Below are 27,312 nucleotides of genomic sequence, written 5' to 3'. Positions count from 1 at the left end.
TGCATGATTTTTAATGAATTCTGTTTCTTTAAGTTATTTCACTGTGTACTTAACATTTAAATCACTAAATTTTAGTTTCTCAACAAATCCTGGTCTTTCACATTCATGCACATTTTCTAAGCTCTTAATTTGATACAAATTCAAATATTTCATCTTCAAGATTTTCCTTTTTTGATAAATATTTTCCTTAAAAATCTGTAAAGTAGTATTTTGTTTTTCTAAATCACCTCAAAATTGAGTTTAAAGTTTTCCAACAAATTTCCCCCCAATAGTTTTGACACATAAATTTACAATAATTTAGGGCTTTTATCTGCAGGAAGGCTCAGTGCATTCTCCTTGTCAACTCACTGGTGGCTTCCCACCACGTCCATGTGGGCTGCCACACCCGACCACACATCACTCACTGTTGTCAGAATGTCAGAGTCTGCTGGACCCAACTGCACTTAGCAGTTTCATTTCTGAGCAGTTATAACCACTTGAGAAGGCTGGCATAATTTTATCTTTCATATAGGCCTTCCAAAGAACAGTGAAAAAAATCCGCCCCCCTTTTTTTTAACTAGAGTAAAACATTTTATTTTGCAATTACTGCCAGACCCCTGCATTTACCTAGGATGCAAGACGGATCTGAGCAACCTGCTTCTTCCATAACACAATGCTGTTTCATCATCATAAGGATAAATCTGTCAATTCAGTTATTCCCAAGCATGCCAACAATGCGTTAAATAATGAGGAAGCAGAGGAACCACCTAGAAGGGCAAGGGGTAATGAACTCATCTCTCCTCCAGTTTTCTACGTGACTGGAGAGACCATCTCCGTGTTCTGCTTTCGAGGTGACAATTCAGGGAGGGGCTTCCCTAGCAGTATAGTGGTTAGGACTCTGAGCTTCCCCAGCAGGGGGCACTGGTTCAAATCCTGGTGTGTGTGTGTGTGTGGTAGTTGCTTAGTCGTGTCCAACTCTTTGCAACCCCATACACTGTAGCCCACCAGGCCCCTCTGTCCGTGGGATTCTCCAGGAACACTAGAGTGGGTTGCCATTTCCTTCTCCAAAAGCAACTATGGAAAGAAAGAAAGTGAAGTCACTCAGTCATGTCCGACTCTTTGCGACCCCATGGACTGTAGCCTACCAGGCTCCTCTATCCATGGAATTTTCCAAGCAGGAGTACTGGAGTAGGTTACCATTTCCTGCTCCATCAAATCCTGGTAGGGGACCTAAGATCCCACTATGCCATTTGACATGGCCAAAAACTTTAAACAGCCCAGCAAATGTGAAGCTAGCATACTGGGTTATTCTACTTATAAAACACTCAAAACCAGCAAGACTATAAACTATTCTTCTACAAGTCAAGGTGCTCTAAACACAGAAAGTAACTTGAGACAGATCACGGAATTAAACACAGAAACCAGGCCAGAAAGCCTCAAGCAGACACGGGAGACTGTCTTCACAACCAGAGGACAGGAGAGATCTTTTGGACAGGACACAGAAATCACTAACCACAGGAAGAAGTGATGAGCTCAACATCAAAGTGAAGAATATTTGCTTATCACAAGACACCATTAAGAACAAAGCTAGGTAAGCAAGACCAGGAAAAATATTTGCAGTACATATATCCCAAGAAGGGAAGAAGGGAAAAGCTACCCACTCCAGTATTCTGGGCTGGAGAATTCCATGGACTCCAGTCCATGGGGTCACAAAGAGACAGACACGACTAAGCAACTTTCACTCTCTTTACATCTAACAAATAACCTGGAACAATAAAGACAAAAAAGAACCACAGGTTCCCCCAAGACCAAAAGTTGAGCCTTCCTAAGAAAGTTCTCATAAGCCAAAATGGCCTAAAAGTAAAGAATCAATTGCATTCCTTCATAAAAGTGAAAACCCTCTCTGGATTTCTTTCAGTTAGCAAAAAACAGGTATTAATTTGGCCTTTTATAAAAGTGACGTGGTATAAAGCAAACATTCAAAAAGTGGGGAGAGCTATATAAACAAATATTCCACTTTAGTTAACAAATTTGTTTTTCATAAGCATGAGAACTGAAGCTTATTTATGTGTATTTTAAGACTGAGTAAATAAAGATATTGTAAATAAGGATGTCAGGTTTCTCACTATGGGTAAAAGGAGTGAAAAGTAAAGAGGGGGAAAGCGAAAACAAAATTTGTACTGTTGTATTAAAATTGAAGATATTACTATTAATTTATGATTTTTACTATACATACAAATAAAGAAATATATACAGATGTGTTTGAATATACATTTACTTATATTTTCCTGCTCTCTTTTGAAACAGCGCAGAAGCAACTACACCCTGCTAGCAATAAGCGCACTGAGCACACAGATCTTGGCTTCTAGAACCATTCTCCACCAAAAGGTACCAGGGCTCCTAGAAGAAATGACTGGTTTGGGGCTGTAGAAGGGAAAGAACCAATTAAGCCTGGAAAGTCTTGGTGCAGAAAGTATGGAAGTAGGTGCCAGCCAACAATGAGCACATGTTGAAAGGTCACAGATGCCAATCCAAAGGCCCTCCCAATGGCCAAATGTATGTGTTTCAGCAACAAAATAAACACTGATACGATGGATTAAAACCCAAAATAGAATAAGTATCTAGCAGTCCATACTGATAGAAATTATTGAATAAATAAACAAGTTGGGGAGGAGCAACAGTTCCTCCTTAGAGTAAAACACCAATTAACATATGCAGGTGGAATGATGGAAACAAAGTCATCATCCAGCCAACACCACAGTAGTTACTACAGGTAAGAGTCCTCAATGAAAGCTAAAAGTGACAGAATGTTTACAGGATCTCCAAGTACCTCCACACTATATACTTATTAACTACAACGGGAAAAACAGAAACTTTTCTATCAGAAGAAATCTGGCAGGCCCTCCAGTAGTGAGACATACCACCCGTGCCTCTTCTCAGACACCCCTGGCAGGCAACATCATTACCTCCACAGTGTTCCTGCTAAAATGTACTACCTGACTTCAATCAGGAGAAAATATCAAACAGAGCCAAACTGACAGGGATCCTACCACACAACTAGCTAGCAGCCCACAAAGGTCAAACTTATAAAACACAAAGGAAGACTAAGAAACTGTCCAGACTGGAGGAGACTAAGGTGACAAGGCACTGAATTGCAACATAGAATCCTGGACCAGAAAAAATGGGAAGAATTAGAAAAAGCTCTGTCAATTAGCTCACAGTATTGTTTCAATGTTTACTGAAACTGCATAATCATTTATATTGTGATTACACGGATATCAATGTTTCAGGAATCTAGGTGAGGGATATCCAGGAACTCTGCTATTTTTTACAAACTTTTTGTAGCTGTAACATTATTTTAAAACAAACAGCTGAAAAATACAAAAGTTTTAAGTTAAAATTAAAAAAAAAAAAAAGACTTGTCTAATTTGAAAGTAAAGATACGAAATAATAAATGCTAACTTACACTATGAGCCTTTCTCCTCAAAGAGCCTAGGCAGGAAACATACAAAGAAAAGCCACTGAGAGTAAGTGCCTGGCCCCCTCAACATGGAGTTCACGTACTTAGCTGCAACAAGACAAGGCTACTGAGATCCACAGCTCTACCCCAGAGAAGCAACAAGAAGACAAGCATGAACAGCAACTGAAATCCAGTCTCAGGTCTCTGAAAGCACAGGCAATGGAGGGCGAGTCAGCCGGGCACAGGCTGGTCCAGAGGCTCAGGCACCAGAATTCTGCAGCAGCTCCCGGGCAAAGTCGCAGCACCGTGACAAGGCCTTCCCATTTGCCGAAAGCAGCACTCTAGGTTTGTAGGTAGAATATCATAAACTACGCTGGTAATCACCCCATTTTTTCTCAGTCAGGCAGTGCAAATACAGCATGGTTTTCAGGCAGTCTGCCCTTGGCCACCAGTGTTCTGCTCATTCTAGCAAACCCCTGCCCTGCCCCTGCCACACATAAGCAACAGATCCTCCTGGTTCTAGGCCCCTTGCTCATAATACAGGCGAGAGGAGGCCCCAGGGACAGCCCCCACGCAGGCCCTCGACAGGCCCCGTGAGGCCAGGCACCCTGCACACCCAGGTCCACACCTGCCCCTGCAGCCACAGGGCCTCAAGCAGCAGACAAGACAACGTTTCTGGGATGCCTTCACCCCTTGCCTCCTCATTCCACATTCAGAAAGAAGGGGAAGGCTACAACCAAGAACGAGGCGGATTTGAGAGGACATGAAAGGACGTTACGGTTTAAGTGTCAGAGGGGCTGCTGCACAGCCACATCCGAGGAGCCCACACTGGTCAAGCTTCTGTTACCACAGCGTCACCAACACGGACACTTGCCTTCAAACAACCATTCAACATTTCAAAATCACGTGATGAAGAAACAACTTTTAACTGTAAGTAACTACAAAAATATACTCCCCATCTGTAAGATAGAGTAAAACCCTCTTTCCCTAACTTTGGATGGACAAAAACAGACCCAACACCACTTTCAGTACATTAGGCTCGCAAGAACTACAAGATAAGCAAAACACGAAAACACAAAGCTGACTAAATGCACCTGAGCGGCTTCAGCGCCATCAGGGGTGTCACTGCAGGTCGGGTTCTTGCCAATGTCCAGGCCTCCCAGGGGCCCAGTGTTCCCGGGCGCAGCTACCGGACTCTCCTCCGTGACAGGCGCATTGACAGTCGTGCCCTTCCTCTTCGCCGGCGTTTTCTTCGAATGCGTACAGTCGCCTTTTGTTTTTCTCTGTCTGAAGTGAGCAAGCTGCGCAGAAATGCAGAAAAGTAGCAGAGACAAAGGTAAGCAAGGAAGAAGCAACAGAACCACAAGGTGAGTGAGCTTGCGGGGAGCATGAGGCCCTGCGGCCCGCGCAGCCCACGCGGCCACACCTGGCCAGACACACGTCACCCGGGTCCTTGCCCCCCAAACACGGCCGCCATCAACATCGAGGTACTGGGATTCAGAGTCACATTGAAGAACCTAACAGTGAGGATGGTTAATAATGCCCGGAGACAAAGGAGAGCAATAAGGCTGGCTGGCAGAATAGCTTTTCTAGCCCGTAACAGTTTACAAGAAAATTCAAAAATTTAGAGACGCATCTATTTTAAAAACTGACAGCTTAATCAAGGCACATTTATGGTTTAAAATTATATAAAAGCTAAATCTCTCCCCTTTTGCCCCATTTTCCCCCAATCAGAGAAATACACAGTGTAGACAAAATTTCCTTGCCGTAGATTCTGAGACAAGGTACAGAAATAGCAAAAAATTAATTAAGCCAGGTCAATCTAACATCCTCCTTTATGGAATCAGATGTTCTAGTTTTCATGACACAGCTCACCAAAGCACCAGGGACTGCCACAGAATGTCCCTATCAGAAGGCACACCTGGCAGTGTTCAGTCCGTCGAATCTGAGGCTTTTAGACTGCTCACATACTGTTTCTCACAACACTTTATTCAAAAGGTATGACTGCCAACATCAGCTTTTCACAGGACAAGGTCCTTCACATGACAACTGTGGTCATGAAAGTAAATGCATGTTAACACATTTGTGTGAATGATAACAGAGGCTCACAGTCTCATGGGTGTGGGAAAATCACAAAAGGAATTTACGTGAGAGAAACTGTCTATCAAGACCAGACACTGCCTTCACAACTAGCCCCATCTCCATCAAATCTAATGTCACTGAGTTCCCTTCCTACATCACAGACCTGGTCCCTCGCCTGTGGTCGCCCAAGGAGAGGCATTTGTTTTTTCCCCCAAGGTTAAAATCTCCTCCTCATTTAGACATATTTAGAAACCATGGAGCTCAGGGGAAAACGATATTAAACTCTGATTCAGTTGCATCTCCTTCCTATGTGCCAGGCACACGCAAAGGGAAGAAAACACACTCCCGCCTCACTCTTCAAACACCAGTCAGAAGTCTGACCTGCATGGGAAGCTTGCAGAGGCCCCTCTGTCCTCCGCCTGCCACCCTGCCCTCCCCATCAGCGTCTCACACCCTCACCGTGTGTTCTGAATGGTCTCTAATACAGTGGCCCTGCGATTTCCTCAAGGGAAGGAACTATCACTGATTCATGTGAATTCCCAATGTCTGACCACTTCTGACCTCAAACAGCAACTTCACAGTACTCTGCAGATTCTGCCCCCAGACGGCCGGAATGCGGTGGGGTGAGGCGGCTAATCCCAACCCTGATCCAAGCTTTCTCCACTTTCTCACGGGCGCGTCTGAACTGCACACGGCTCAACCTCCACAAATTACCCAAAACAAAGAGTACAGGATGGCGCCTGCGTGGATGGTCAAAACCGACTCAAGGAACTACAGAGCTCCCGGGGCACTGCAGCCTGGGGACGGGACACCTCCGGGTGGATTCGTCCGAGCGTCTGGAACTCCAGGCCCGGCGCGGGGTGGAGGGGGGTGGGGGGATCTGGGCAGAGCTCTTCGCCCTCACCTGCCGGAACCATCTACCTGGGCCCCAAGAAGCACAGGCGCTTCGGGAGCCAGACACCAGGGAGGAGGTGAGGCATTCCTTAGTGTAAACAAGTTCGTGCTCAGGAATACTACTCCGAAAGAAAATTTTTACAGAAAAAAGCAGGACTGAGTGTAAACGAACATCTGTACGTAGTTTTAATCGGATGGAAGCTGAGCTTAGCCCTAGGGGAAGCGCCTGTGATGCCCAACTGCTGGGAGGCCTGGCCTCCAAGCCTTCCAGGAATCTGGGCAGGGACTGGGAGGGGCACAGGTGCGAACAGGTGTAGAGTTGTGGAGACCGCGCCGGCCCCGCACCTCCGGCTTCGGGAGCGGGCAGGCGTCAGAGACACCGCGTCCCGACGACACCACGGCCTGTCAGTGAAGCCGCCTCGCCAGCTAAAAAGGCAGCTCCCCTGGGGCCGGGTACCAGCAGGGGCTGGGCTCCCTGGGGGACGGGTTGGGGAACTTGCCTTCTTTAACTCCGCCCCTGCCCCTGCGCAAGCGCAGCCCCGCCAGTCCCGGCGTACCCCGCGCCCGTCCTCCCCGCGATACGCTGCGCGTCCCCAGCCGCTGATTGGCTGCGGCTGCGATGGGGGCGGGAACTGGCTGAGGGCGGCGGATTCAAGATGGCGGCGGCCAGGGGGTGGCTTCCAGCCGAGTCGGCAGAAAGGGCAAGAGTGAGGCGGCGGCGGCGGAGCCCGCCTGGCTGCGTCCGCTCCTGGCAGGGGGCGTTGGCGGGCACTGGAGCCCGCCCTATGGACCCCACGTCGGGACAGCACGGGGAGGAGGCGCTGCCATTTACCTTCGCTCTCCCAGCTTCCACTTTTCTGCGCCGCTGCTCTTGCTCATCATCTTCCATCTTCCTCTGGCGCCCTTAGCCAGTCGCCAGGAGGTGGCTGAGCCGATGCGGTGCCGCCTTCGTTCTATTTACACTCCCTCCCCCTCTCCTGGGCTCACCCTCCCCCCACGACAACTGTCACGCAGACGTGGGCCCGCCCCACGTCCGGCCCCGCCCCGAGGCGTGCTCCCCGGCTAGTGGCCAATCAGGGGCCGCGGCCCTGCTCTCGCGCCAGCGCGCTCAGGGCGGTGCGTCCAAGGAGGTGCGGCTCAACGGAGCTCCGCCCCATTTCCTTCCTCTCCGATTGGTGAATGTCCGCTCCCGCCTCTTTGGGCGGGACCAATGAGCGGGGCGCGGCGGCTTCGGCGCCCTCAGCGGTTGGTAGGTTTGAAGCGCCCAGTGAGTTTGGGGGGCTCCGGCTCGCACTGGTGCGGCTGCTGGTTCGCTTTCCCCGGAGGTTCGGGCCGTATGGGAGGAGTCTGCCCCGGGTCGAGCTTTGCAAGAGCCCAGGGACAAGTCCAGGAGGCCGGGCCCCATTGGCGTGGCCGGACCCCGGGGTTGCAGGACCCAAACGTTCATCTCTGAGGGTCCTGGCCCTGTGTGTGTCACGATAACAGACAGCCGGCCAAATCACTTGATTTCATTCCTAGTCATCCCTCTCTTGGGTCCCGCTGGCGCCTGTACCCACGGATCCGGAGTGCCAGAGGCGGCCACAATTAGTTCAGTAGGAATCGGCGCCAGGACCCCCCAGCCCAAGGATCCCAGAGCTGCAGGGACAAGAAGCCACTGGCGGTGCTGCCACTCCTGGATTCTTCCCAGTGGGCACACAGTGCTATATCGAGGACTCTGTTCCAGTGCGTCTATGCCCAACTTGCATCTGGTTAGTGCGGTTCACGGTTTGACCAGGGGACCCCACAATCATGGGTCCACTCTGGCACTTCTGACATAAAGCATTGCCCTGCGTCAGTGTTAGGAGGGATTCTGTGCACTGGGAAACTGAGAGGGTCAGGCTGAAGCTCTCAGGGCAGGAAAGGCAAACCATGCGTTAGGGCAGTCCCTGGAACCCAGCGTGAAAAGGGTTTCATAGGGCCTCCTTGCTAAGGGGCCTTGTTTAGTCGCTAAGTTGTGTCCAGCTCTGCGACCTCATAGACTGTAGCCCACCAGGCTTCTCTATTCATGGGATTTTCCAGGCAAGAATACTGGAGTGGGTTGCCATTTCCTTCTCCAAGCGGCCTTCAAAGATGCAGTTTCAAATGTTACAGCAATTATACTTAGTCTAGATCACCAGAGGGAGAGAGCTGTTTCAGTGAAAGGCAGAAAGTCTCTTCTTACACAGAAAAGTTTTAAGGCCTGGAGATGTTTGGATAAAAGGATAAATCATTCCAAATACTTTGTAAATGGTTATTAAAAAGGGATATGCTGTGTACTTCTTGTTCAAGTTTCTGTGAACCTAAAACTGCTCTAAAAGATAGTCTTATTAAAAAAAAATTTTTTTTAAAGAAAAGGAATGTGATGTGGGTTGTGAATTCATAATCTGTGTGTCAACTGGAGTCTCATGAAACCATTGTTTGTTTCTTAGCGTCAGACTCCACTTGAACCTGTTTGTCCAGATGAGGAAACAATGCTAGGTTTTTATTCCTAGCCCGCGGTTTTGATTAACAATCAAATGCTGTTACAGTAACTAAGGTTATTGGAAGCTGATAAGCTCTGACTAATTAACACTGATCCAAAGCATGTGGTCTGCACCTCTTGTAACTGTAGCTTAACTGTGCCTGGGTGAATGTTCCCAGAAACTCAGGAACTCAGGAAGAGACACAGGAAACCCCTAAGCAGCTGTGCCTCTCTGATTTCCTTATGTGAGTAGGAAGACAGTGCAGCAACTAGAGAGAAGGTGGCATGTCAAAGAAGATTGGGGTGGGTGACTGCAAGCATGTCCAGCAAACACACTGGTCTCTGGGTTTCCTTCACTGGAGCAGGGTGTGTGTACAGGCCATGTGTTCCCCAGCTGCTCTCTGAGACTGAGTGACAATAGCTATGCTCCTCCACTGGTACGCTGTCATGACTCTTTGCTGACATGAGCTCACCTTTTAACCACAACTCACAAATCTTCAGAGAGCCTTGGATACTCAACCACCTCCTGGGTCAGACCACAGCCCTTTTTGTGTGGTGAGTGGAGTTTCCAGTCTTGGCTCACAGACGTGAGGCACTGGACTCCTAAGACCAGGGGTCAGCAGGTTACACTAGCAGACCACAGGATCAGATTTCCCAAGAGCATTCAAGGACTCAGATCCACACCTGAATCAATCTCTACATGTTGTAGTACATCAGATTGATTCTCTTCTTTGCAGTCAAAGATGGAGAAGCTCAGTACAGTCAGCAAAAACAAGACCTGGAGCTGACTGTGGCTCAGATCATCAGTTCATTATTGTAGAATTCAGGCTTGAATTGAAGAAAGTAGGGAAAATCACTAGGCCATTGAGGCATGACATAATCAAATCCCTTATGATCATACAGTGGAGGTGACAAATAGAATTCAAGGGATTAGATCTGGTAGAGTGCCTGAAGAACTAGGGAGGGAGGTTTGTAACATTGTAGCAGAGGTGATCACAAAATCCATCCCAAAGAAAAATGCAAGAAGGCAAAGTGGTTGTCTGAGGAGGTTTTACAAATAGCCAAGCAAAGAAGAGAAGTGAAAGGCAAGGAAGAAAGGGAAAGATATACCCAACTGAATGCAGAGTTTCAGAGAATAGGAGAAATGAAAAGGTCTTCAATGAACAATGCAAAGAAGTAGAGGAAGACAGTAGAATGAGAAAGACTACAGATCTCTTCAAGAAAATTGGAGATACCGGGGGACATTTCATGCAAGGATTGGCATGATAAAAGACAGAAAAAGTAAGGCCCTAACAGAAGCAGAGAGGCTAAGAAGAGGTGTCAAGAATACACAGAACTATACAAAAAAGCTCTTAATGACCTGGATAACCACCATAATGTGGTCATTCACCTAGAGCCAGACATCCTGGAACATGAAGTCAAATGGGCCTTAGGAAGCATCACTACAAACAAAGCTAGTGGAGGTGATGGAATTCCAGCTGAACTATTTCAAATCCTAAAAGATGATGCTGTCAAAGTGCTACACTCAATATGTAAGCAAATTTGGAAAACTCAGCAGTGACCACAGGACTGGAAAAGGTCAGTTTTCATTCCAATCCCAAAGAAAGGTAATGCCAAAGAATGTTCAAGCTTCTGGACAATTGTGCTTATTTCACAACCTCACAAGGTAAAGCTCAAAATCCTTCAAGCTAGGCTTTGAACCGAGTATGTGAACTGAGAACTTAGAGATATCCAAGCTGGATTTAGAAAAGGCAGAGGACCATGCGTGCACAGCTTCCCCAACGGCTCAAGGAGTAAAGAATCCCCCTGCAATGCAAGAGACACAGGAAACACAGGTTCAGTCCCTGGGTTGAGAAGATCCCTGCAGAAGGAAATGGGTGTAGAAAAGGCAGAGGAACCAGAGATCAAATTGACAACATTTGTTGGATCACAGAAAAAGCAAGGTGATTCATCAGAACATCTACTGCTTCATTGACTACGCTAAAACCTTTGACCACTGGATCACAACAAATTGTGGAAAATTCTTAAACAGATGGGAATACCAGATCACAGAAACCTGTATGCAGGTCAAGAAGCAACAGTTAGAACCAGACATGAAACAACAGACTAGTTCCAGATTGGGAAAGGAGTATGTTAAGGCTGTATATTGTCACCCTACTTGCTTAACTTACATGCAGAGTACATCATGCAAAATGCTGGGCTGGATGAATCAAGCTAGAATTGAGATTGTCAGGAGGAATATCAACAACCTCAGATTTGCAGATGATTCCACTCTGATAGAAAGTGAAGAGGAACTAAAGAGCCTCTTAGTGAAGGTAAAAGAGAGTTTAAAAGCTGGCTTGAAACTCAACATGAAAGAACTAAGATCATGGCATCCAGTCCCATCACTTCATGGCAAATAGAAGGGAAAAGGGTGGAAACAGTGACAGATTTTGTTTTCTTGGACTTGAGACTCACTGCGGATGGTGACTGCAGCCATGAAATTAAAAGACACTTGCTCCTTGGAAGAAAAGCTATGACAAACCTAGACAGCATATTAAAAAGCAGAGCCGTCACTTTGCCAACAAAAGTCTGTATAGTCAAAGGTATGGTTTATCCCGTGTTCATGTGCAGTTGTGACAGTTGGACCATAAAGAAGGATGAGCACCAAAGAACTGATGCTTTTGAACTGTGGTGCTACAAAAGACTCTTGACAGTCTCTTGGACTACAAGGAGATCCAACCAGTCAATCCTAAAGGAAATCAGTCCTGAATATTCATTGGAAGGACTGATGCTCAAGCTGAAGCTCCAACACTTTGGCCAGCTGATGTGAAGAGCTGACTTATTGGAAAAGACCCTGATGCTTGGCAAGACTGAAGGCAGGAGGAGAAAGGAATCACAGAGGATGAGATGGTTGGATAGCATCGTTGACTCAATGGACATGAATTTGAGCAAGCTCCGGGAGATGGTGAAAACCAGGCAAGCCTGGTGTGCTGCAGTCCATGGGGTCTCAAAAGAGTTGGACACGACCTAGCAACTGAACAACAAACCGCAGCATGTGCATCATTTGCCCATGCTGCCTTGGCCAGTGATTTTCAAACTGTGTTCCTAAGAACGGAATCATTCCCATGGCTATTCTAGATGTTCTGTAAATGCTGGATCTGAATCTTAGTTTATTTTTAACCATTAAAACACTGTCCAAATATGTAGATGTACACCCTCATGGAGGGAAATGTAACTCCCACTCCTTATGAATGGGCTGTGCATAGCTACTTCCTCCTGCAGAGGACAGTGTGGAAAGAAAGAGAAAAATAGTACCTGTGCAGTGGGACACCTGACAGACACACTTATACCATGTAACTGAGGTCTACATCATCCATGTGGGTCATGTTGATGGCATGCACTCTGGATGGGATGTGATTAGAAGGGCCGTCTCCTCTGTGGTCTTCCTCCCAACAACCGTAACCCCAGTGCAGTCATGAGAAATTATCAAGCAAATCCCAATAGTGGAGGGACCCCTTACAAAGATTCCAGATATAGTAGATACTGGTACAGATCAGATCAAATCAGTTGCTCAGTCGTGTCCGACTCTTTGCGACCCCATGAATCACAGCACGCCAGGCCTCCCTGTCCATCACCAACTCCCGGAGTTCACTCAGACTCACATCCATCGAGTCAGTGATGCCATCCAGCCATCTCATCCTCTGTCGTCCCCTTCTCCTCTTGCCCCCAATCCCTCCCAGCATCAGAGTCTTTTCCAATGAGTCAACTCTTTGCATGAGGTGGCCAAAGTACTGGAGTTTCAGCTTTAGCATCATTCCTTCCAAAGAAATCCCAGGGCTGATCTCCTTCAGAATGGACTGGTTGGATGTCCTTGCAGTCCAAGGGACTCTCAAGAGTCTTCTCCAACACCACAGTTCAAAAGCATCAATGCTTCGGCGCTCAGCCTTCTTCACAGTCCAACTCTCACATCCATACATGACCACAGGAAAAACCATAGCCTTGACTAGACGAACCTTTGTTGGCAAAGTAATGTCTCTGCTTTTGAATATGCTATCTAGGTTGGTCATAACTTTTCTTCCAAGGAGTAAGCATCTTTTAATTTCATGGCTGCAATCACCATCTGCTGTGATTTTGGAGCCCAGAAAAATAAAGTCTGACACTGTTTCCACTGTTTCCCCATCTATTTGCCATGAAGTGATGGAACCGGATGCCATGATCTTCGTTTTCTGAAAGTTGAGCTTTAAGCCAACTTTTTCAGTCTCCACTTTCACTTTCATCAAGAGGCTTTTGAGTTCCTCTTCACTTTCTGCCATAAGGGTGGTGTCATCTGCATATCCAAGGTTATTGCTATTTCTCCCCGAAATCTGGTACAGTATACCGTAATAGAAAATACTGCAGTCATGTGCTCAGTCGCTTCCAACTCTTTGTGGTTTCATGGCCTGTAACCCACCAGGATCCTCTGTCCATGGGATTTCCCAGGCAAGAATAGTGGAGAGGGTTGCTATTTCCTGCTCCAGGGGGTTTTCCTGACCCAAGGATCAGGTCTCCTGCATTGGCAGTTGGCACTGGATCAAACTTATATTCCTCAAAACTATCAACATCAAAAGCAAGGGGAACCCAAGAGGACAAGGTGACTAAATGTCATCTGGTGTCCTGGATAGGATCCTGGAACAGAAAAGCAACAGTAGGCAGCATAATAAGGAAGTCAAATGAATTACAGACTTTAGTTAATGCTACTGTATCGGTATAGACTCATTTATTGTAACGTGTGTCATACTAACTTAAGATGTTAGTAATAGGGAACCCATGTATATGGAAATTCTCTTCTCAATTTTTCTATAAACCTAAAGAGGAAGTTTTTTAAACTAACTGAAACCCACTGGGGTGTGTTATGGTGACCTCCCAGCCACCTCAAGTTTCTTGGCTAAGTTAACTCATTTTTGTGTACCTCAGACCTCCTGTTTGAATCTCAGGGTCATGACACATATGAAGCCATAAATACTGAAGTGTATGGGCAGTTTGGCTGCCAGGTCAAGTTTCTGGGTTGGCTGCTCTGAGCGGGGCTATAAGCATGCTGACCTGGCACTTACCCAGCCAGGACTGCCAGCACTGGGTCCACCTTCAAGTCTGCTATGTCGGCTTCATTCTTCAGGCTGACTCATTTGTGAACCTGAACTGGAGTCGACAGGGTGCCCTGCCCTCCCTTGCTGGGCTCACCTGCTCCCCACGCCAGCCATGTGGACATGCACTCCCTCCCCACCCAGCAGGTGGGCTACCCATCAAGGGCTGACCTGGCAGGGGGGGTTCTGCTCCCAAGTGCCCCTGACCCCCAGCCACCAGGACCCCCCACCCCTCTCTGGGCAGAGGTCCCACACGGGCAGTCCCCCTGCTAGAGTCACATCAACACTGATGGGGGATGACTTGGGAGGCCCCATGTCCTGTGAGATGCCGGCTGGGTGCCTATGGGGTGGGCCCACCTCAAGCCCCCACCAAGAAGCCCCTAGGCGCCTCATTGGCAGGCTCCCTGGTGCCACCTCTTTGCCACCTAGAGTTTCCTGAAGTCTGCGGTGGAGGAGTGGGGTGGTCACACCGTGACCTCTAGGGGTCCATCTGGTGGGGAGGATCCCTAAGTGAGGCTAGGGGCTTGCTGGCCTTCTGAAGGCCATAATCGACTGGGAGTTGGGGTGGCAGACCCCTGTGGTGCATTGCCCCACCTCATCTCTCTGGGCTCTGTCCTGGGGGGTCAAGACTGTCCTCCCCCCAGGGACCCATGCCCCGCCCCCGTGCTCTGCCCCTCTGGCCCCAGCATCTGCCCCATCTCCTTCCTGAGGAGCCCAGCCCGGCCACATCTGGGGATCAGCAGTGTTTATAGGTAACCCCTCATGGGGACTGGGGCAGGCCTGGGAAGGACTCTTAGCAGAAACCTGGCAACCAGGGGCCTCCTTGCGTCTGCAGTGCCTAGCAACTGTTGCGGTGATGCCAGCCTGTTGACTCTGGACACTCCACATCCATGGTGCAGGGCCACCTCCTACATGCCCTCCTGAGGCCAGCGAGCTGACCGTGGAGACCAGTCTCTGGGATATACGACACGTCCAGCAAGGGAGTCCTTCAATGACCCCAGAATGGGGCTGCTTCTCTCCAGCTGAGCAATCCTTCCAGAGGGAGGCGAGCAGTGTCCCCTCCTGTGGCCCCGGGATGCTGGACTCCTCAGTGGCAGATCAACTGACTCGACTGACCCTGAAACTCCTCAAGAAGGTAAGACAGCTGGGCACTTGTGCTTCTAACAGCCTGTTACAGAGCACAGCTTTGACAGGTAAGATTATACCTGTCACGCCCACTTCCAAAGCAAAGCACTTCTGCGTGGTCCTAGCCTTGTAGTGAAGAGCTGTGGTTTCTTGGTTCTTCTTGTGTTTGAACAGAACCAAGTAGGGTCTTCTGGAAGTTTCTGCAGCTGGGAGGCAAGCCTGCACCCACAGGATGGAGCACTTCCAGGGCCCCCAAAGTTCTCTCGCAGCCTCCCAGCTTCCAAATTTTAGGAAAGACAGACCCAGCCTGGTGTGGCCTCTCAGCTGGGCACGGGGCAGGCAGCCTGTGCACACTCTCAGGCCGGTCTTCGCCTCCTCTGAGGGTCTGCATGGTCCTTTCAGTGCCCCCTCCAACCCCTCACCTGCCTGCTCTGTTCTTCTGCCCGCCACGCTTGCCTTCTGCCCCCCTGGGCTGCCCAGAGAGGGCAGCAGGGGTCACCCCAGGACTGGTCTGGATTATAACTGCTCAGCCTTAGGCTCAGCTGGGGCATCAGGGCAGTCAGGACACAGAGCTGGCCTGGTCAAACTCTTCAGAAAGCTGCTTGAAGGGGCCCATAGGTTTCAAAGTGGAGCATGTGTGCGTCATATGGAAAATGTGACCACAGGCCCCACCTGGCACCAGTCAGTCGTCTGGGCACTTGTTCCTGGCCCAGCCCCTCATACGGAGGAGCCTGTGCCTGGAGCCCGCATGCTCATCCCTCTCTCTCCTCACAGAAACTGGAGCAAGAGCGCGAGGATGTGGAGGGGGCTTCTGAGGACCCCCATGTCGTACCAGGTAAGAGCCTGGGCTGCTTGGCGCTGTGTGGGCCCCAGACCCACCTCCAGGTATGGCCAGACTGTCCTCTAAATTTCACTTTCAGAGCAGAAAGGCCTTGATTATGTCTTTAACACACACACACGCGCACCCTCATATCGTTATCACTTCTGTCTGCACACCCAGGAGGGCACGTTCATCACTCCATCTACAGATGAGAAGAAGGAGGCAGAGGGTAGAGAACCAGCCCCACTGCCTTGCTCAGATCAGAATCACCCTCGCCCGCATCAGACCATGTTGCCCCGAGCTTGCTCTGGGGTAGTGGGGTGTAGGGGGCCCAGCCATCCACATCCACCTGCCCATCTTCAGGTGCCCAGACCAGACGTCTCCACATCCCCAGCCTGGCTGGCCGTCAGTTGCTCAGGCCCCAGGAACCAGGGGAAGGGCCGCCTTCCCTGGCATTCTGGGGTCCTGGGCTCAGGGACATCCGGGCAAGGTGCTGGGGAGACACTGCTCGTCCTTCACCACGTGGTGAAGCTCCTTGTGCTGCGGAGTTTCAGGCAGTGCCCAAGGGCAACGGACGGAGCCCAGGGCCAAAATCCAGATAGAGAATCCCAGATCAGTTCACATGACCAAGGGCAAGCACAGGCATGTGCTGCGCTCAGTCCTCTCCAACTCTTTGCAACCCCATAAACTATAGTCCACCAGGCTCCTCTGTCCATGGGATTTTCCAGGCAAGAATACTGGAGTGGGTTGCCATTTTCTCTTGCATAACACAAACATGGAACACTACAAATGGGCTGGGAGTGGGGATGCCTGGGGGTAGGGGGAATGGGGACTCCTGGGGGGGAGTCAGGATTCCTGGGGCTGGAGTGGGGACTCCTGGGGGGAGTGGAGACTCCTGGGGTGGAGTGGGGACTCCTGGGGGGAGTGGAGACTCCTGGGGTTGGAGTGGGGACTCCTGGGGGGAGTGGGGACTCCTGACCCCAACTCGAAGACTCAGCTTCCTGAACGCCCCCTACTGTTGCCCACATATGGGGTGGCCCCTGAGCTCCACCCACAGGCACCTCCCTCCTCCTCTGGGACAGGCAGGTCCTGGAGGCAGGAAAGGCTTGGATGTGGTGCTGAGTCCTGAAGCCTGTACTTCCCTCCAGGAGATGAGGACGGGCCAGAGGCCACCCTGCGGAGTGCTCTGAGGATGAGGAAGGACCTTCTGCAGAGACTCTGGGTAGGCCTTGTGGACACGGGGTGTCTTCACCAGAGCTCTGTGCAGCTGAAGCTGCAGCTGGCGCTCAGAACAAGCACTGGGGTGGGGTGGGGGGTAGGGTATGGGGGTGAGGGTGGGGTTGTGGTGGGGGTCCTGCATGCACACTGCTTCTGATGTTTGTGATGTGGCAGTGGGTAACTGGTGGACCATGGACTCCACAGGAGAGAGGACTCGCCTGCTTCCTGTAGGCTGGGCTTTCACAGGGGCTACTTGCTGAGAAAACCTGCTCTGGCTGCATATGATCAGAAGCGGAAATGCCCCGTGAAGGGTCTGGTTCTGGGAAGTGGGATTCCAAGATGCCCAGGGCTTTGTCCAAACAGACACACTTGTAGCAGGGAATGACACATGGGGGGAGGAAGGTATTTGGGTCTACACGGCAGCTGTGATAAACTTACTGCTCTCCACTGGAAGCGTGCTGGAGAGACAGAGTATCCTCTACTGGCTTCCCTCATAGCTAAGTCGGTAAAGAATCTGCCTGCAATGCAGGAGACCCCGGTTCAATTCCTGGGTCAGGAAGATCCACTGGAAAAGAGATAGGCTACCCACTCCAGTATTCTTGGGCTTCCCTTGTGGCTCACCTGGTAAAGAATACGCCTGCAATGAGGGAGACGTGGATTTGATCCCTGGGTTGGGAAGATCCCCTGAAGAAGGGAAAGGCTACCCACTCCAGTATTCTGGCCTGGAGAATTCCCTGGACGGTATAGTCCATGGGGTCACAAAGAGTCAGACACGACTGAGCGACTTTCACTTTCACTACTGGCTGGAGAAAAGTTGTCTTTGGTTAATTTCTCCTGTGTGTACCACGCGAAGGGCTTTGCCTCCAGAGTCTGGCTGCAGTCCCAGCTCAGATGCATGCTGGGCCCTGGTTGGGGCAAGAGGGGGCCGGGCACAGGGCAGTGATTGGCGGTATGGGGGCTGCCTGCTTCTGACTGGGGTCACATACCTGTGCACTGGCACTGCCCTGCCTGGCAGAGTGAGGGCTGGGACATGCCCCCACTGAGCAGCCACGGCTCTGCTTTGGCGTTGCAGGAACAGCGCCTCCTGGAAGAGGCTTCTCGGGTTCATCACCACAGGGGAGTGCACGGAGGAGCCCAGGGGTCAGTGCTGCCCCCAGAGGCGCCTCCCGTGAGCATCCACCCCACTGTCTCCCCAGCCCCACCTGCCCTAGACCCACCACGGATCATCCAACACCTGGTACGTCTGCCTTGGGGGAACCTGGGGGCAGAACCAATGGGGAAGGTGCCGTGCCCCCAGAGACCTCCCGCCTGAGCAGAGATTGTCGGTCACTCCACACCTGAGCCCTCAGCAGCTTAGGGAAGTGCGCTGAAGGGGCCATCGGCTCAGCGGCCACAGTGGCTGCAGTCCATGTCCAGCCCTGTTGGGACAAACGTGTCCTGTATTGTCAGGCCTCACAGGTGCCCTAAGCACTGGCTGTGTGTATGTGTGTGTGTGGGGGGGGCAGTTATCTCCTCATTACAGGTGGAGGCTGGGGTCCCAGCTCAGCCCCAGGTGCTAACCTCTGCAGCAGGAGTGGAAGTATGGGGGGATTCCTGAATTTGGGGAAGAAGTGTGTCAGCCCTTTTCCAAAATTTCCTAATTACCAGAGGAAGCTTGGGCCCCTAGTCTTCAGGTAGAATTTTAAGGTGCATTGAAAGGTGAGTGCGCACCCACTCCTGAGAGGCTCACCCCTGCATATGGCAACAGAAAGCCACTCTTTCTTAAGCAGAAGGGATTGTATCGGGGCGGGTGGTGCCCAGAGGAAGGAGGGACAGCAGCTGGCCCCGGCGGGCTGTGGCCTCGGGTTGGGAGCGTGAGTAGACGACAGGCAGGAGGTGCCCCAGCGGGCTGTGGCCTTGCGAGGAGGAGATGAAAAGGCCGGAGGTGGCCAAGGCCAAGCTGAGAAGGTTCTGGATGGGCTGGCCAGGGAGACCGATGGTGCCAGCGGGCCGGGTTGTGACCTGGAGGATGTTTATCCCCTGGGGGGACCTGGCTGCCCATGTAGAGGGAAGGGAGAGGGATCCACCCAGTGGAGCCCCCAGGGCCCTGGCCCCGGCACTGTCTGTGTCTTCCCCAACTTTCTGCCCCTGGAACCTCTACCAGGAACGGTGGGAGAGGGGTGTAGGTGCAGGAGGCTCGCCCAGTCCCCAGCATGCTCACACTTCCTGCAACCCCTTACCCTAGTCGTGCTTGGGTGTCTCAGCCTGGACTCCAGTGACACCACAGGGCAAGCAGGACTCAGGGTGGTTGGGATGAGTTTTCCAGAGACCCTGGGGTGGAGCTGCCATCGACCACTCCGGCTGCCTCTCTAGTCTGCACCAGGTGGTGGGCTGTGACGACACCAAAGCTGCCTGCCACCTGTGTGTGTGCAACCTGCTAGCCAAGGGGGCTGGCAACACACAAAGAGGGTACGAAGTGTGCACCTCTGGGTTCATAAGTCAAGTTTCACCAGATCAGCTCTGTTAGCTTAGCGGTCTGGGGCTGCCTTCCAGCGGCAGCAGCAGAGGTGGACAGTTACAACTGAAGCTGTGTGGCCACAGAGCGGGAGCAATACCCCATCCGGCCCTTGGCGGGATGTTTGCCAACCCTGTCTATGCCACCCTTTCTGTGAATGAGGGAGAGGGGACAGGGCAGGGCCTGGTGCATTCAGAAGAGGATTAAAGTGGTAGTCAACATGTAGTGCATGCTCTGAGCTGTGGTGCATTTGTGTTAACTCAGGAGAGAAGCCAGAGGGTGTTTCCATGCCAAGCTCCTTGGATGCCTCTATTAAAGCAGAAGTAATGGACACAGGGATGAGCTTAGCCCACTGACACCAGGAAATGTGGGAAACATTAGAAAACGCCCTGTTTCGCTCAGCTTGAGCTCCATTACAAAATATTAATACCACAGTCTTTGCACTTAAATGTCAGACATTTACTTTATCACTGCCTGGAAGCTGGATGTCTTGGATGGAGGTGCCGGCCAACCTGGTTCACTGAGCATGGCCTCCTGGCTAGGAATTGGCAGCCTTCTCGTGGTGTCTCATGGGGCAGAGAGAGTCTGCTGTCTCTTCCTCTTATCAAGGGCACCAGGCCTATCAACCTAGAGCCCCACCCTTATGCTCTCTTTACCTTTATCACCTCTTCACAGGCCCCGTCTCCAAATGCAGTCACTTTGGAGCTTAGGGTTTCAACATATGAATTTGAGCGGGGAATAAACATTCAGTCCATAACATGCTATATCCTAAGTGAAACCCAGATGCAAGTATTTATCTATTTGGACGCTTTTTTAATCTCTAGGGTTTCTCGCCTAAAATCTCCCATGGATGGATGGATGGATGGTGGATGTCTGGATGGCGGGTGGTGGGTGGTGCTGTAGGTCACTATTCCCAGGGCACATTCAGATAATGGCTTGTCTGGCTCTTCCAGGCCCCCCCACCTCCTGCCACCATCATCCAGCAGCTGCCTCAGCAGCCACTCATTGCACAGATCCCCCCTCCCCCGGCCTTCCCCACCCAGCGGTCAGGAAGCATCAAGGAAGGTAAGTGTCCACAATGAATGTTGTCATGTTGTTGTTCAGTCACTTAGTCGTGTCCAACTCTTTGTGACCCCATGGATTGCAGCAAGCCAGGCTTCTCTGTCCTTCACCATCTCCCAGAGTTTGCATAAACTCATGTCCATTGAGTCGGTGATGCCATCCAACCATTTCATCCACTGTCGTCCCTTTCTTCTCCTGCCTTCAATCTTTCCCAGCATCAGGGTCTTTCCCAGTGAATCAGTTCTTCACATCAGGTGGCCAAAGTATTGGAGCTTCAACTTTAGCATCAGTCCTTCTAATGAATATTCAGGATTGATTTCCTTTAGCATCGACTGGTTTGATCTCCTTGAAGTCCAAGGGACTCTCAAAAGTCTTCTCCAACACCACAGTTCAAAAGCACCAATTCTTCGGTGCTCAGCTTGCTTTATGGTCTAACTCTCACTTCTGTACATGACTACTGGAAAAACCATAGCTTTGATCATACAGACCTTTGTTGGCAAAGTAATGTCTCTGCTTTTTAATATGCTGTCTGGTTGGTCATAGCTTTTCTTTCAAGGAGCAAGCGTCTTTTAATTTCATGGCTGCAGTCACCATCCAAGTGATTTTGGAGCCCAAGGAAATAAAGTCTATCACTGTTTCCATTGCTTCCCCCTCTATTTGCATGAAGTGATGGGACTGGATGCCATGATCTTTGTTTTTTGAGTGTTGAGTTGTAAGCCAGGTTTTTCACTCTCCTCTTTCACCTTCATCAAGAAGTTCTTTAGTTCCTCTTTGCTTTCTGCCACGAGGGTGGTGTCATCTGCATATCTGAGGTTATTGATATTTCTCCTGGCAATCTTGATTTCAGCTTTTGCTTCATCCAGCTTGTCATTTCACATGATGTACTCTGCATAGAAGTTAAATAAGCAGGGTGACAATATACAGCTTGACATACTTCTTTCCCAATTTGGAACTAGTCTGTTGTTCCATGTCCAGTTCTAAGGTTGCTTCTTGATTTGCATACAGATTTCTCAGAAAGCAGGTCAGGTGGTCTGGTATTCCCATCACTTTAAGAATTTTCCACATTTTGTTGTGATTCACAGAGTCAAAGGCTTTGGCATAGTCAATAAAGCAGAAGTAGATATTTTTCTGGAACTCTCTTGCTTTTTTGATGATCCAGCAATGTTAGCAATTTGATCTCTGGTTCCTCTGCCTTTTTTAAATGCAGCCTGAACATCAGGAAGTTCACAGTTCACATACTGCTGAAGGCTTTCGTAGAGAATTTTGAGCATTACTTTGCTAGCATGTGAGATGAGTGCAATTGTGCAGTAGTTTGAACATTCCTTGGCATTGCCTTTCTTTGTGACTGGAATGAAAACTGACCTTTGCCAGTCCTGTGGCCACTCCATTGCCCTTCTTTGGGATGTTGTCATGGGTTTATGAAATTCTCTACTGAAAGAAGAAATACTTTTGTAAGCAGGGTAGTCATGTAGGGCAGGGGTCCTTAACCCTCGGGCCGTGGACGAGCACTGGTCTGTAGTCTGTTAGGAAGCAGGCTGCAGAGCAGGAGGTGAGCGCCAGGCCGGTGAGCGGAGCATCATCTGTATTTACGCTGCTGCCGGTTACTCACATTACTGCCTGCGCTCTGCCTCCCGTCAGATCAGCAAGGGCATTAGATTCTCAGATTAGTGGCAACCCTGCTGAGAACTGCACACTCGAGGGATCTAGGTTGTGTGCTCCTTGTGAGAATCTAATGCCCGATGATCTGATTCTGCATTATGGTCAGCTGAATAATTCTTTCCTTATATATCACAATGTAATAGTAATAGAAATGAAGCATAAAATAAATGTAGTACTGGAATCATCCCAAAACCATCCCCCTTGACCCCAGCCTGTGGAAAAATGGTCTTCCATGAAACCAGTTGGAGACCTGTGATTTAGGGCCATTTTTCTTGGCTACTCAATGGAAGCTATGCATTTACCAACGTGAAAATAATTTTACTTTGAAAAATCCTTACTGATGGATATCCCTGAGGGAAGGGCCTGGACTCAGAATGGAAAGAACTGGGCTCACCATCCCGACTCGTTCAGTGATTAGCTTCTCAAATTGTTGGTTAAACTGCTTTTTCTCTTTAAATAACTTTTGAAATACTTTTATTTGAGAACCGCTCTACTGAGGTGACATAGACTAAATTGCACGTGGTTAAAGTGTACAGTCTGAGAGTTTCGACACCTGTCCACACCTGTGAACCCATCACTAAATCAAGGTGGTGAACATGGGCCCCACCTCAGGCCCGGCCTCTCGCCATCCTGCCTGCTTCGCCACTGGGCGTGGATCTGTGTCTCCTATTTTCTCGTCTGAGTAGAATCAGCCAGTGTGTGCTCTTTTTTTGTGCGACTTCTTTCACTTGGCAGCACTGCTCTCAGATTCATTGCTCCTGTTGGGTGCAGCAAACCATGGCTCCTTGAAATTGCCAAGTGGCAGTCCTTCCCGTGGATGGACACGTTTGTGATCCTTTCACCTGAGATGGAACTGGGGTTGTTGCGTTTTTGGTTATCACCACAAAACTCCCTGGACATTCACGTTTGAGTCTGAGTGTTTATTTCTCCTGGGTACATACCTAGGACTGGAGCAGCTGAAAGGTGCCAAGTGTGTGCTTAAAACTGCTGCGTGTGAGAGGTCCGGTTTCTCACATCTTCTCCTGCACATGGTGTGGTCAGTTAGTGGGGGTGGTGCTCAGTTAGTAAGGGTGGTGGTCTGTCACTGTGGTGGTTGGTTAGTGGGGGTGGTCAGTCACTGTGGTGGTCGGTTAGTGAGGGTGGTGGTCAGTTAGTGGGGATTGTGGTTAGTGGCAGGGGTGGTCGGTCATCGTGGTTGTGGTTTGCGTTTCCCTAACGACAGGCAGTGATGAGAGTCTGGAGGCAGACCTGTGTATAGAATCACCTGCTAAGTGTTCTCTGCCCTGTCCTGGTGACCACAGCTCCACCATGTACATGCTACATGGCCCAGGCCAGCCTGCAGCCCCTCAGGGGGGCCGTTCACATCGAGACCCACAGGAAGGTGCCCTGCAGGTGCAGGGAGAACCACCCGCCGGCCTCTCCTCACCACCCTCCTCGGTTTTTCCAGATGAACTTTAGTGACTATCAGGCCTTAGAGGGGAACCCAGCACAGTGTGTGTGTATGTGTGTACTGCATGCATGCAAGTGTCTGTGTGCCTTAAAAAAAGTGCCTTTAAAATCATTGGTAAAAATGAAACAGTAAGTAGCTAGCTATTCAGAAAAGTAAAGTCACATTCCTTACCCTACTCTTTGTACCAAAACAAATCCCAACTAGATCAAATACTGAATGTAAAAATAGGAAATCTCGAAAGTACTCTAATAACCACTTTGGAGAAGTCTTGGGCTGTTTCGTATGAAGTTAAACTCTCAGTTTCTGTGGCATCCACTCTGCCCCTGACTCTTCATGACTGTTCTCCATGCCAGTCCTACCTTTTAGAAAACCTGCTCAGAAACAGACACCGGTGTATCATCATACGGAAGTACATTTGAATTAACCACCCTTCATTGTGTCTCAGACTGTCCCCTGGAGCCCCCATCTGTCATCTGGGGAGACCGCCCCCTGGGGTCCCCATCTGTCATCTGGGGACAGTCTTTTACAAGGCCTTGCAGGACAGGCTCCTAAGCTCTCTCAGCATTCACTTTCTTCTGATGTCCCCCTGTTCTTAAACATGAGTGTTGTTGCTGGATATTCAAGTGTAGGGTGATGGTTATTTTCTCACAACATCAGGACCACCTAGATAATCCAAGATAATTGCCCCATCTCCAGATGCTTTTCTTAAAAAAATTAATTTAATGAATGATTAATTAATTTTTAAAACTGTGGGGAATTCCTTGGCAGTTCAGTGGTTAAAACTCCACCCTTCCGCTGCAGAGGGTGTGGGTTTGATCCCTGGTTGAGGAACTAAGTTTCCATATGCCATGTGCACGTGAGGAGTCCAGTAGCAGGAGGCGCTGCATGGGACCTGCAGACCACAGGCAGCGCTCCATTCCCGGGGCGGCAGGGTCACGGCCCCCATTGTGAGTGACCAGCCCTCCATTCCCCCCGCACACAGAGGTGGTGGAGATGATGCTGATGCAGAACGCACAGACGCACCAGCTCCTCATGCAGGCCTTGATGCTCAGAGCCCTGCCCCCACCAGCACTCGCGCCCACACCCCTGCACCTCACCCCACAGGTAGGCTCCACGCCCAGGCCAAGACCAGAGGACCTGGTGGCTTCGCCTCCAGAAACTCATGTGTTTCTGGCTCCGGGTCTGTGTTTCCTGCCTAACACCCCCGGTGCTCCCCAGGGCAACCCCAGGGGAGGACAGGTTGTGCCGGCCAGGCCCAGACAGCTGCCCCCTGAGCTGCGTGAGCTCTGTGGGAGCCAGGTCCGCCCCTGCCCACCACTTCTGACCCTGACCGCGTCCTGAGTCAGGGCCCGTGTGGAGGGAGGGGGCCGGGGAGCAGCCGCGTCCTCGCTGAAACACTCTGCTGTGTGTCCTGCGGAGGATGCACGGCGCACCCGCCCAGCCGCCCAGAGGCCGCCCCCCGCCCACCACCACCACTGCTACGCACCTCCAGCCCTCCCGCCGGCCATGCCTGCGCCTGGCTCCCCTCTGGGTTACTCCGTGTGGCCCCTCGTGGTCTCTGCCACTGCTCTCCCGCCTGCCACCAGCTTCCTGCCCAGCACCGCGCAGCACATGACCGGCCCGTCTGTGGCCGCCCTTAGCACGTAAGTCTGGGCCGGGCTCCGGCCCAGTTTCCTGGGCCTGCAAGGCGGGAGGAACCCCAGGGCCCGGGTCACCCCTCCTTGGCCTCTGTTGGGCCGGTGGCTGCAGCAGGAGTCTGAGGAGGCCTTAACAGCTCCTGAGGGACAGGGGAGGGCTGGGGAGGTAACCACGGCAGTCTTGGTCCTGGTTGCCATGGCCCAGTGTGGACCCCGTGCCATCCTCCCAGGGGAGCAGCCTGAGGTGGGGGTCGTTTGTCCAGCCCAGCAGGGGTGGCCCTGGGAGAGCCCCAGGATAAGCCCAGCTCTGAGGGCCCAACCCAGGCCTGGTGGTGAGACACACCTGAACGTGGTCTTTGAGCCAGACCAGGGCAGCAGCAGACACCCTCCTTCCCCTCAGGATGGCGTCCAGTGGGGTCCTGCCTGCACAGGCGCCAGGCCCGTGACCTCACGGTGTGCTCAGGTAAGCAGCAGGCCTCATTCTCCCCAGGGGTGGGGCAGCTGAGGCCCCTGGACACAGGGCTGTGAGGATCATGAGGGGACCCAGGGATTTGACCAGGAAACGGGGCTCAGGAGCCAGGGGAGAAAAGGTCGATGGGTTCAGCTACATAAATGCCATGAACAGAGTCACACATGTGGTGCCCAGGGAAGGCACTGTGGCAGGATGTGTGCCTGGCATGCCTGGGTGAGGGCAGGGTGTCTGGGTGAGGGCAGCGTGTCCGGGTGAGGGCAGGGTGTCTGGGCAGGGCATCTGAGTGAGGGCAGCGCGTCTGGGTGAGGGCAGCACGTCTAGGTGAGGGCAGGGTGTCTGGGTGAGGGCAGGGCCGCGGGCTGGCTTGAGCGGGCTGGCTTCTCCTCCTGAAGTTAAGCACTAAAGCTGGTTGAGGGGGACGCTCCTCCATCTGAGCCAGTCTGGATTCTCCCAATGGGACACGATACCTCTACTCCATTTTTTGCTCTTTTATATTTTCCTGGTGGAATTGCACTTCTTGGATGCTTTAATATCATTTCCACGTAAATGCCCTTTGCAAGCATTATGCATGTTTGCATTGGCCCCTTTGGGGATGTTACCTCTTTCCTCAAGTTCCACACGAGCCGGAGCTCTGCTTGGGTCTGTGTCCTTGGAACTGCGCAGCCCCCAGAAGGCTCCTCAGAGGAAGAGATGACCTTGGAGTTGCCCTCCAGCTGCACACAGGCTCCCCTGCTGGGCTGACTGCACCCCAGGCAGCTCCCCAGTGTCGAGTGCCACGAGCCTGGGTGGAGTGTGTGCCGACGTCTGCATGTCTTGTTCAATGGGCAATTAAAGGTCTGACCCAATTTCCGTATTTTCATGTTGACATTTTCTTTTAATAAAAATTTCACCATGGTTTGTGGGATCTCAGCTCCCCAACCAGGAGTCTAAGCCGAGCCCTCAGCAGTCAAAGTGCTGAGTCTTCATTACTGGACCACGAGGGGGTTCCCATTCATGTTGACATTTTCTAACAGGGCTTTTCACTTTGGTTTTACTTCTCAACATAATTGTTAACTCTACAGAGGGAAGAGGTTTGACAGCAGCTTGTCATCTTTGGCTGGCCTGGGAAATTGGACAATCTGTTTTGTTTGTCTTTGGAGTCAGGGGAAACCCAGCCCTTTCCTCGTTTGTCTTCCTCTTGAGTCTCCCCTGCCGTCACATAGGACGTTTCGCGTGTCACCAAATGTGTGTGGGGTTTGCCCACAACAAGCAGGTCCCTGTGGTCCTGGTCGGGTGTCCTGCAATTCAGCTCAATTCTGATACCGCCTGCCTGGAGGTGGGGTCAGATCCCTCAGGTCAAGGGCTCAGTCTCCTAGGACTGTCCCCCCTTCAGATGCCAG

At 50.9% G+C, this 27,312-nt stretch overlaps 2 protein-coding genes across 18 annotated transcripts in view; one reads left to right on the top strand and one right to left on the bottom strand.

Moving 5' to 3' along the window:
* PCNT (pericentrin) overlaps positions 1–7,433 on the bottom strand; it is a 104,476-nt gene extending 97,043 nt beyond the window's left edge. For all 12 annotated transcript variants that reach the window (XM_015474068.3, XM_059890185.1, XM_059890208.1 and 9 more), the window contains exons 1-2: positions 7,248–7,433; positions 4,534–4,740 (exon numbers count right to left, since the gene is read on the bottom strand). In XM_015474068.3, the coding sequence (XP_015329554.2) occupies positions 4,534–4,740; positions 7,248–7,304 (264 nt within the window). In that variant the 5' untranslated portion in view covers positions 7,305–7,433. The remainder of the gene's footprint in view (positions 1–4,533; positions 4,741–7,247) is intronic.
* On the top strand, positions 6,394–26,786 carry C1H21orf58 (chromosome 1 C21orf58 homolog). Of its 6 annotated transcripts, none has more exons than XM_059890243.1 (11): positions 7,516–7,664; positions 7,934–8,163; positions 14,832–15,131; positions 15,896–15,956; positions 17,090–17,163; positions 18,232–18,396; positions 20,607–20,718; positions 24,807–24,928; positions 25,244–25,467; positions 25,862–25,924; positions 26,546–26,786. In XM_059890243.1, the coding sequence occupies exons 3-10, from the start codon at positions 14,988–14,990 to the stop codon at positions 25,905–25,907; spliced, it is 948 nt and encodes a 315-aa protein (XP_059746226.1). In that variant the 5' UTR covers positions 7,516–7,664; positions 7,934–8,163; positions 14,832–14,987; the 3' UTR covers positions 25,908–25,924; positions 26,546–26,786. The 6 variants fall into 6 exon arrangements, 5 of the variants coding, with proteins under 5 accessions (XP_024852699.1, XP_059746226.1, XP_059746228.1 ...); XM_059890245.1 differs by lacking the exon at positions 7,516–7,664 and adding an exon at positions 14,029–14,143 and having other exon boundaries at positions 7,671–8,163; XM_024996931.2 differs by lacking the exons at positions 7,516–7,664; positions 7,934–8,163 and adding an exon at positions 6,394–6,492.
* The last annotated feature ends 526 nt before the right edge of the window (positions 26,787–27,312 follow it).

Source organism: Bos taurus, chromosome 1 (assembly GCF_002263795.3).
Source record: "Bos taurus isolate L1 Dominette 01449 registration number 42190680 breed Hereford chromosome 1, ARS-UCD2.0, whole genome shotgun sequence".
Classification (NCBI taxonomy): Eukaryota; Metazoa; Chordata; class Mammalia; order Artiodactyla; family Bovidae; genus Bos; species Bos taurus.
This window is presented reverse-complemented; position numbering and strand designations above follow the sequence as displayed.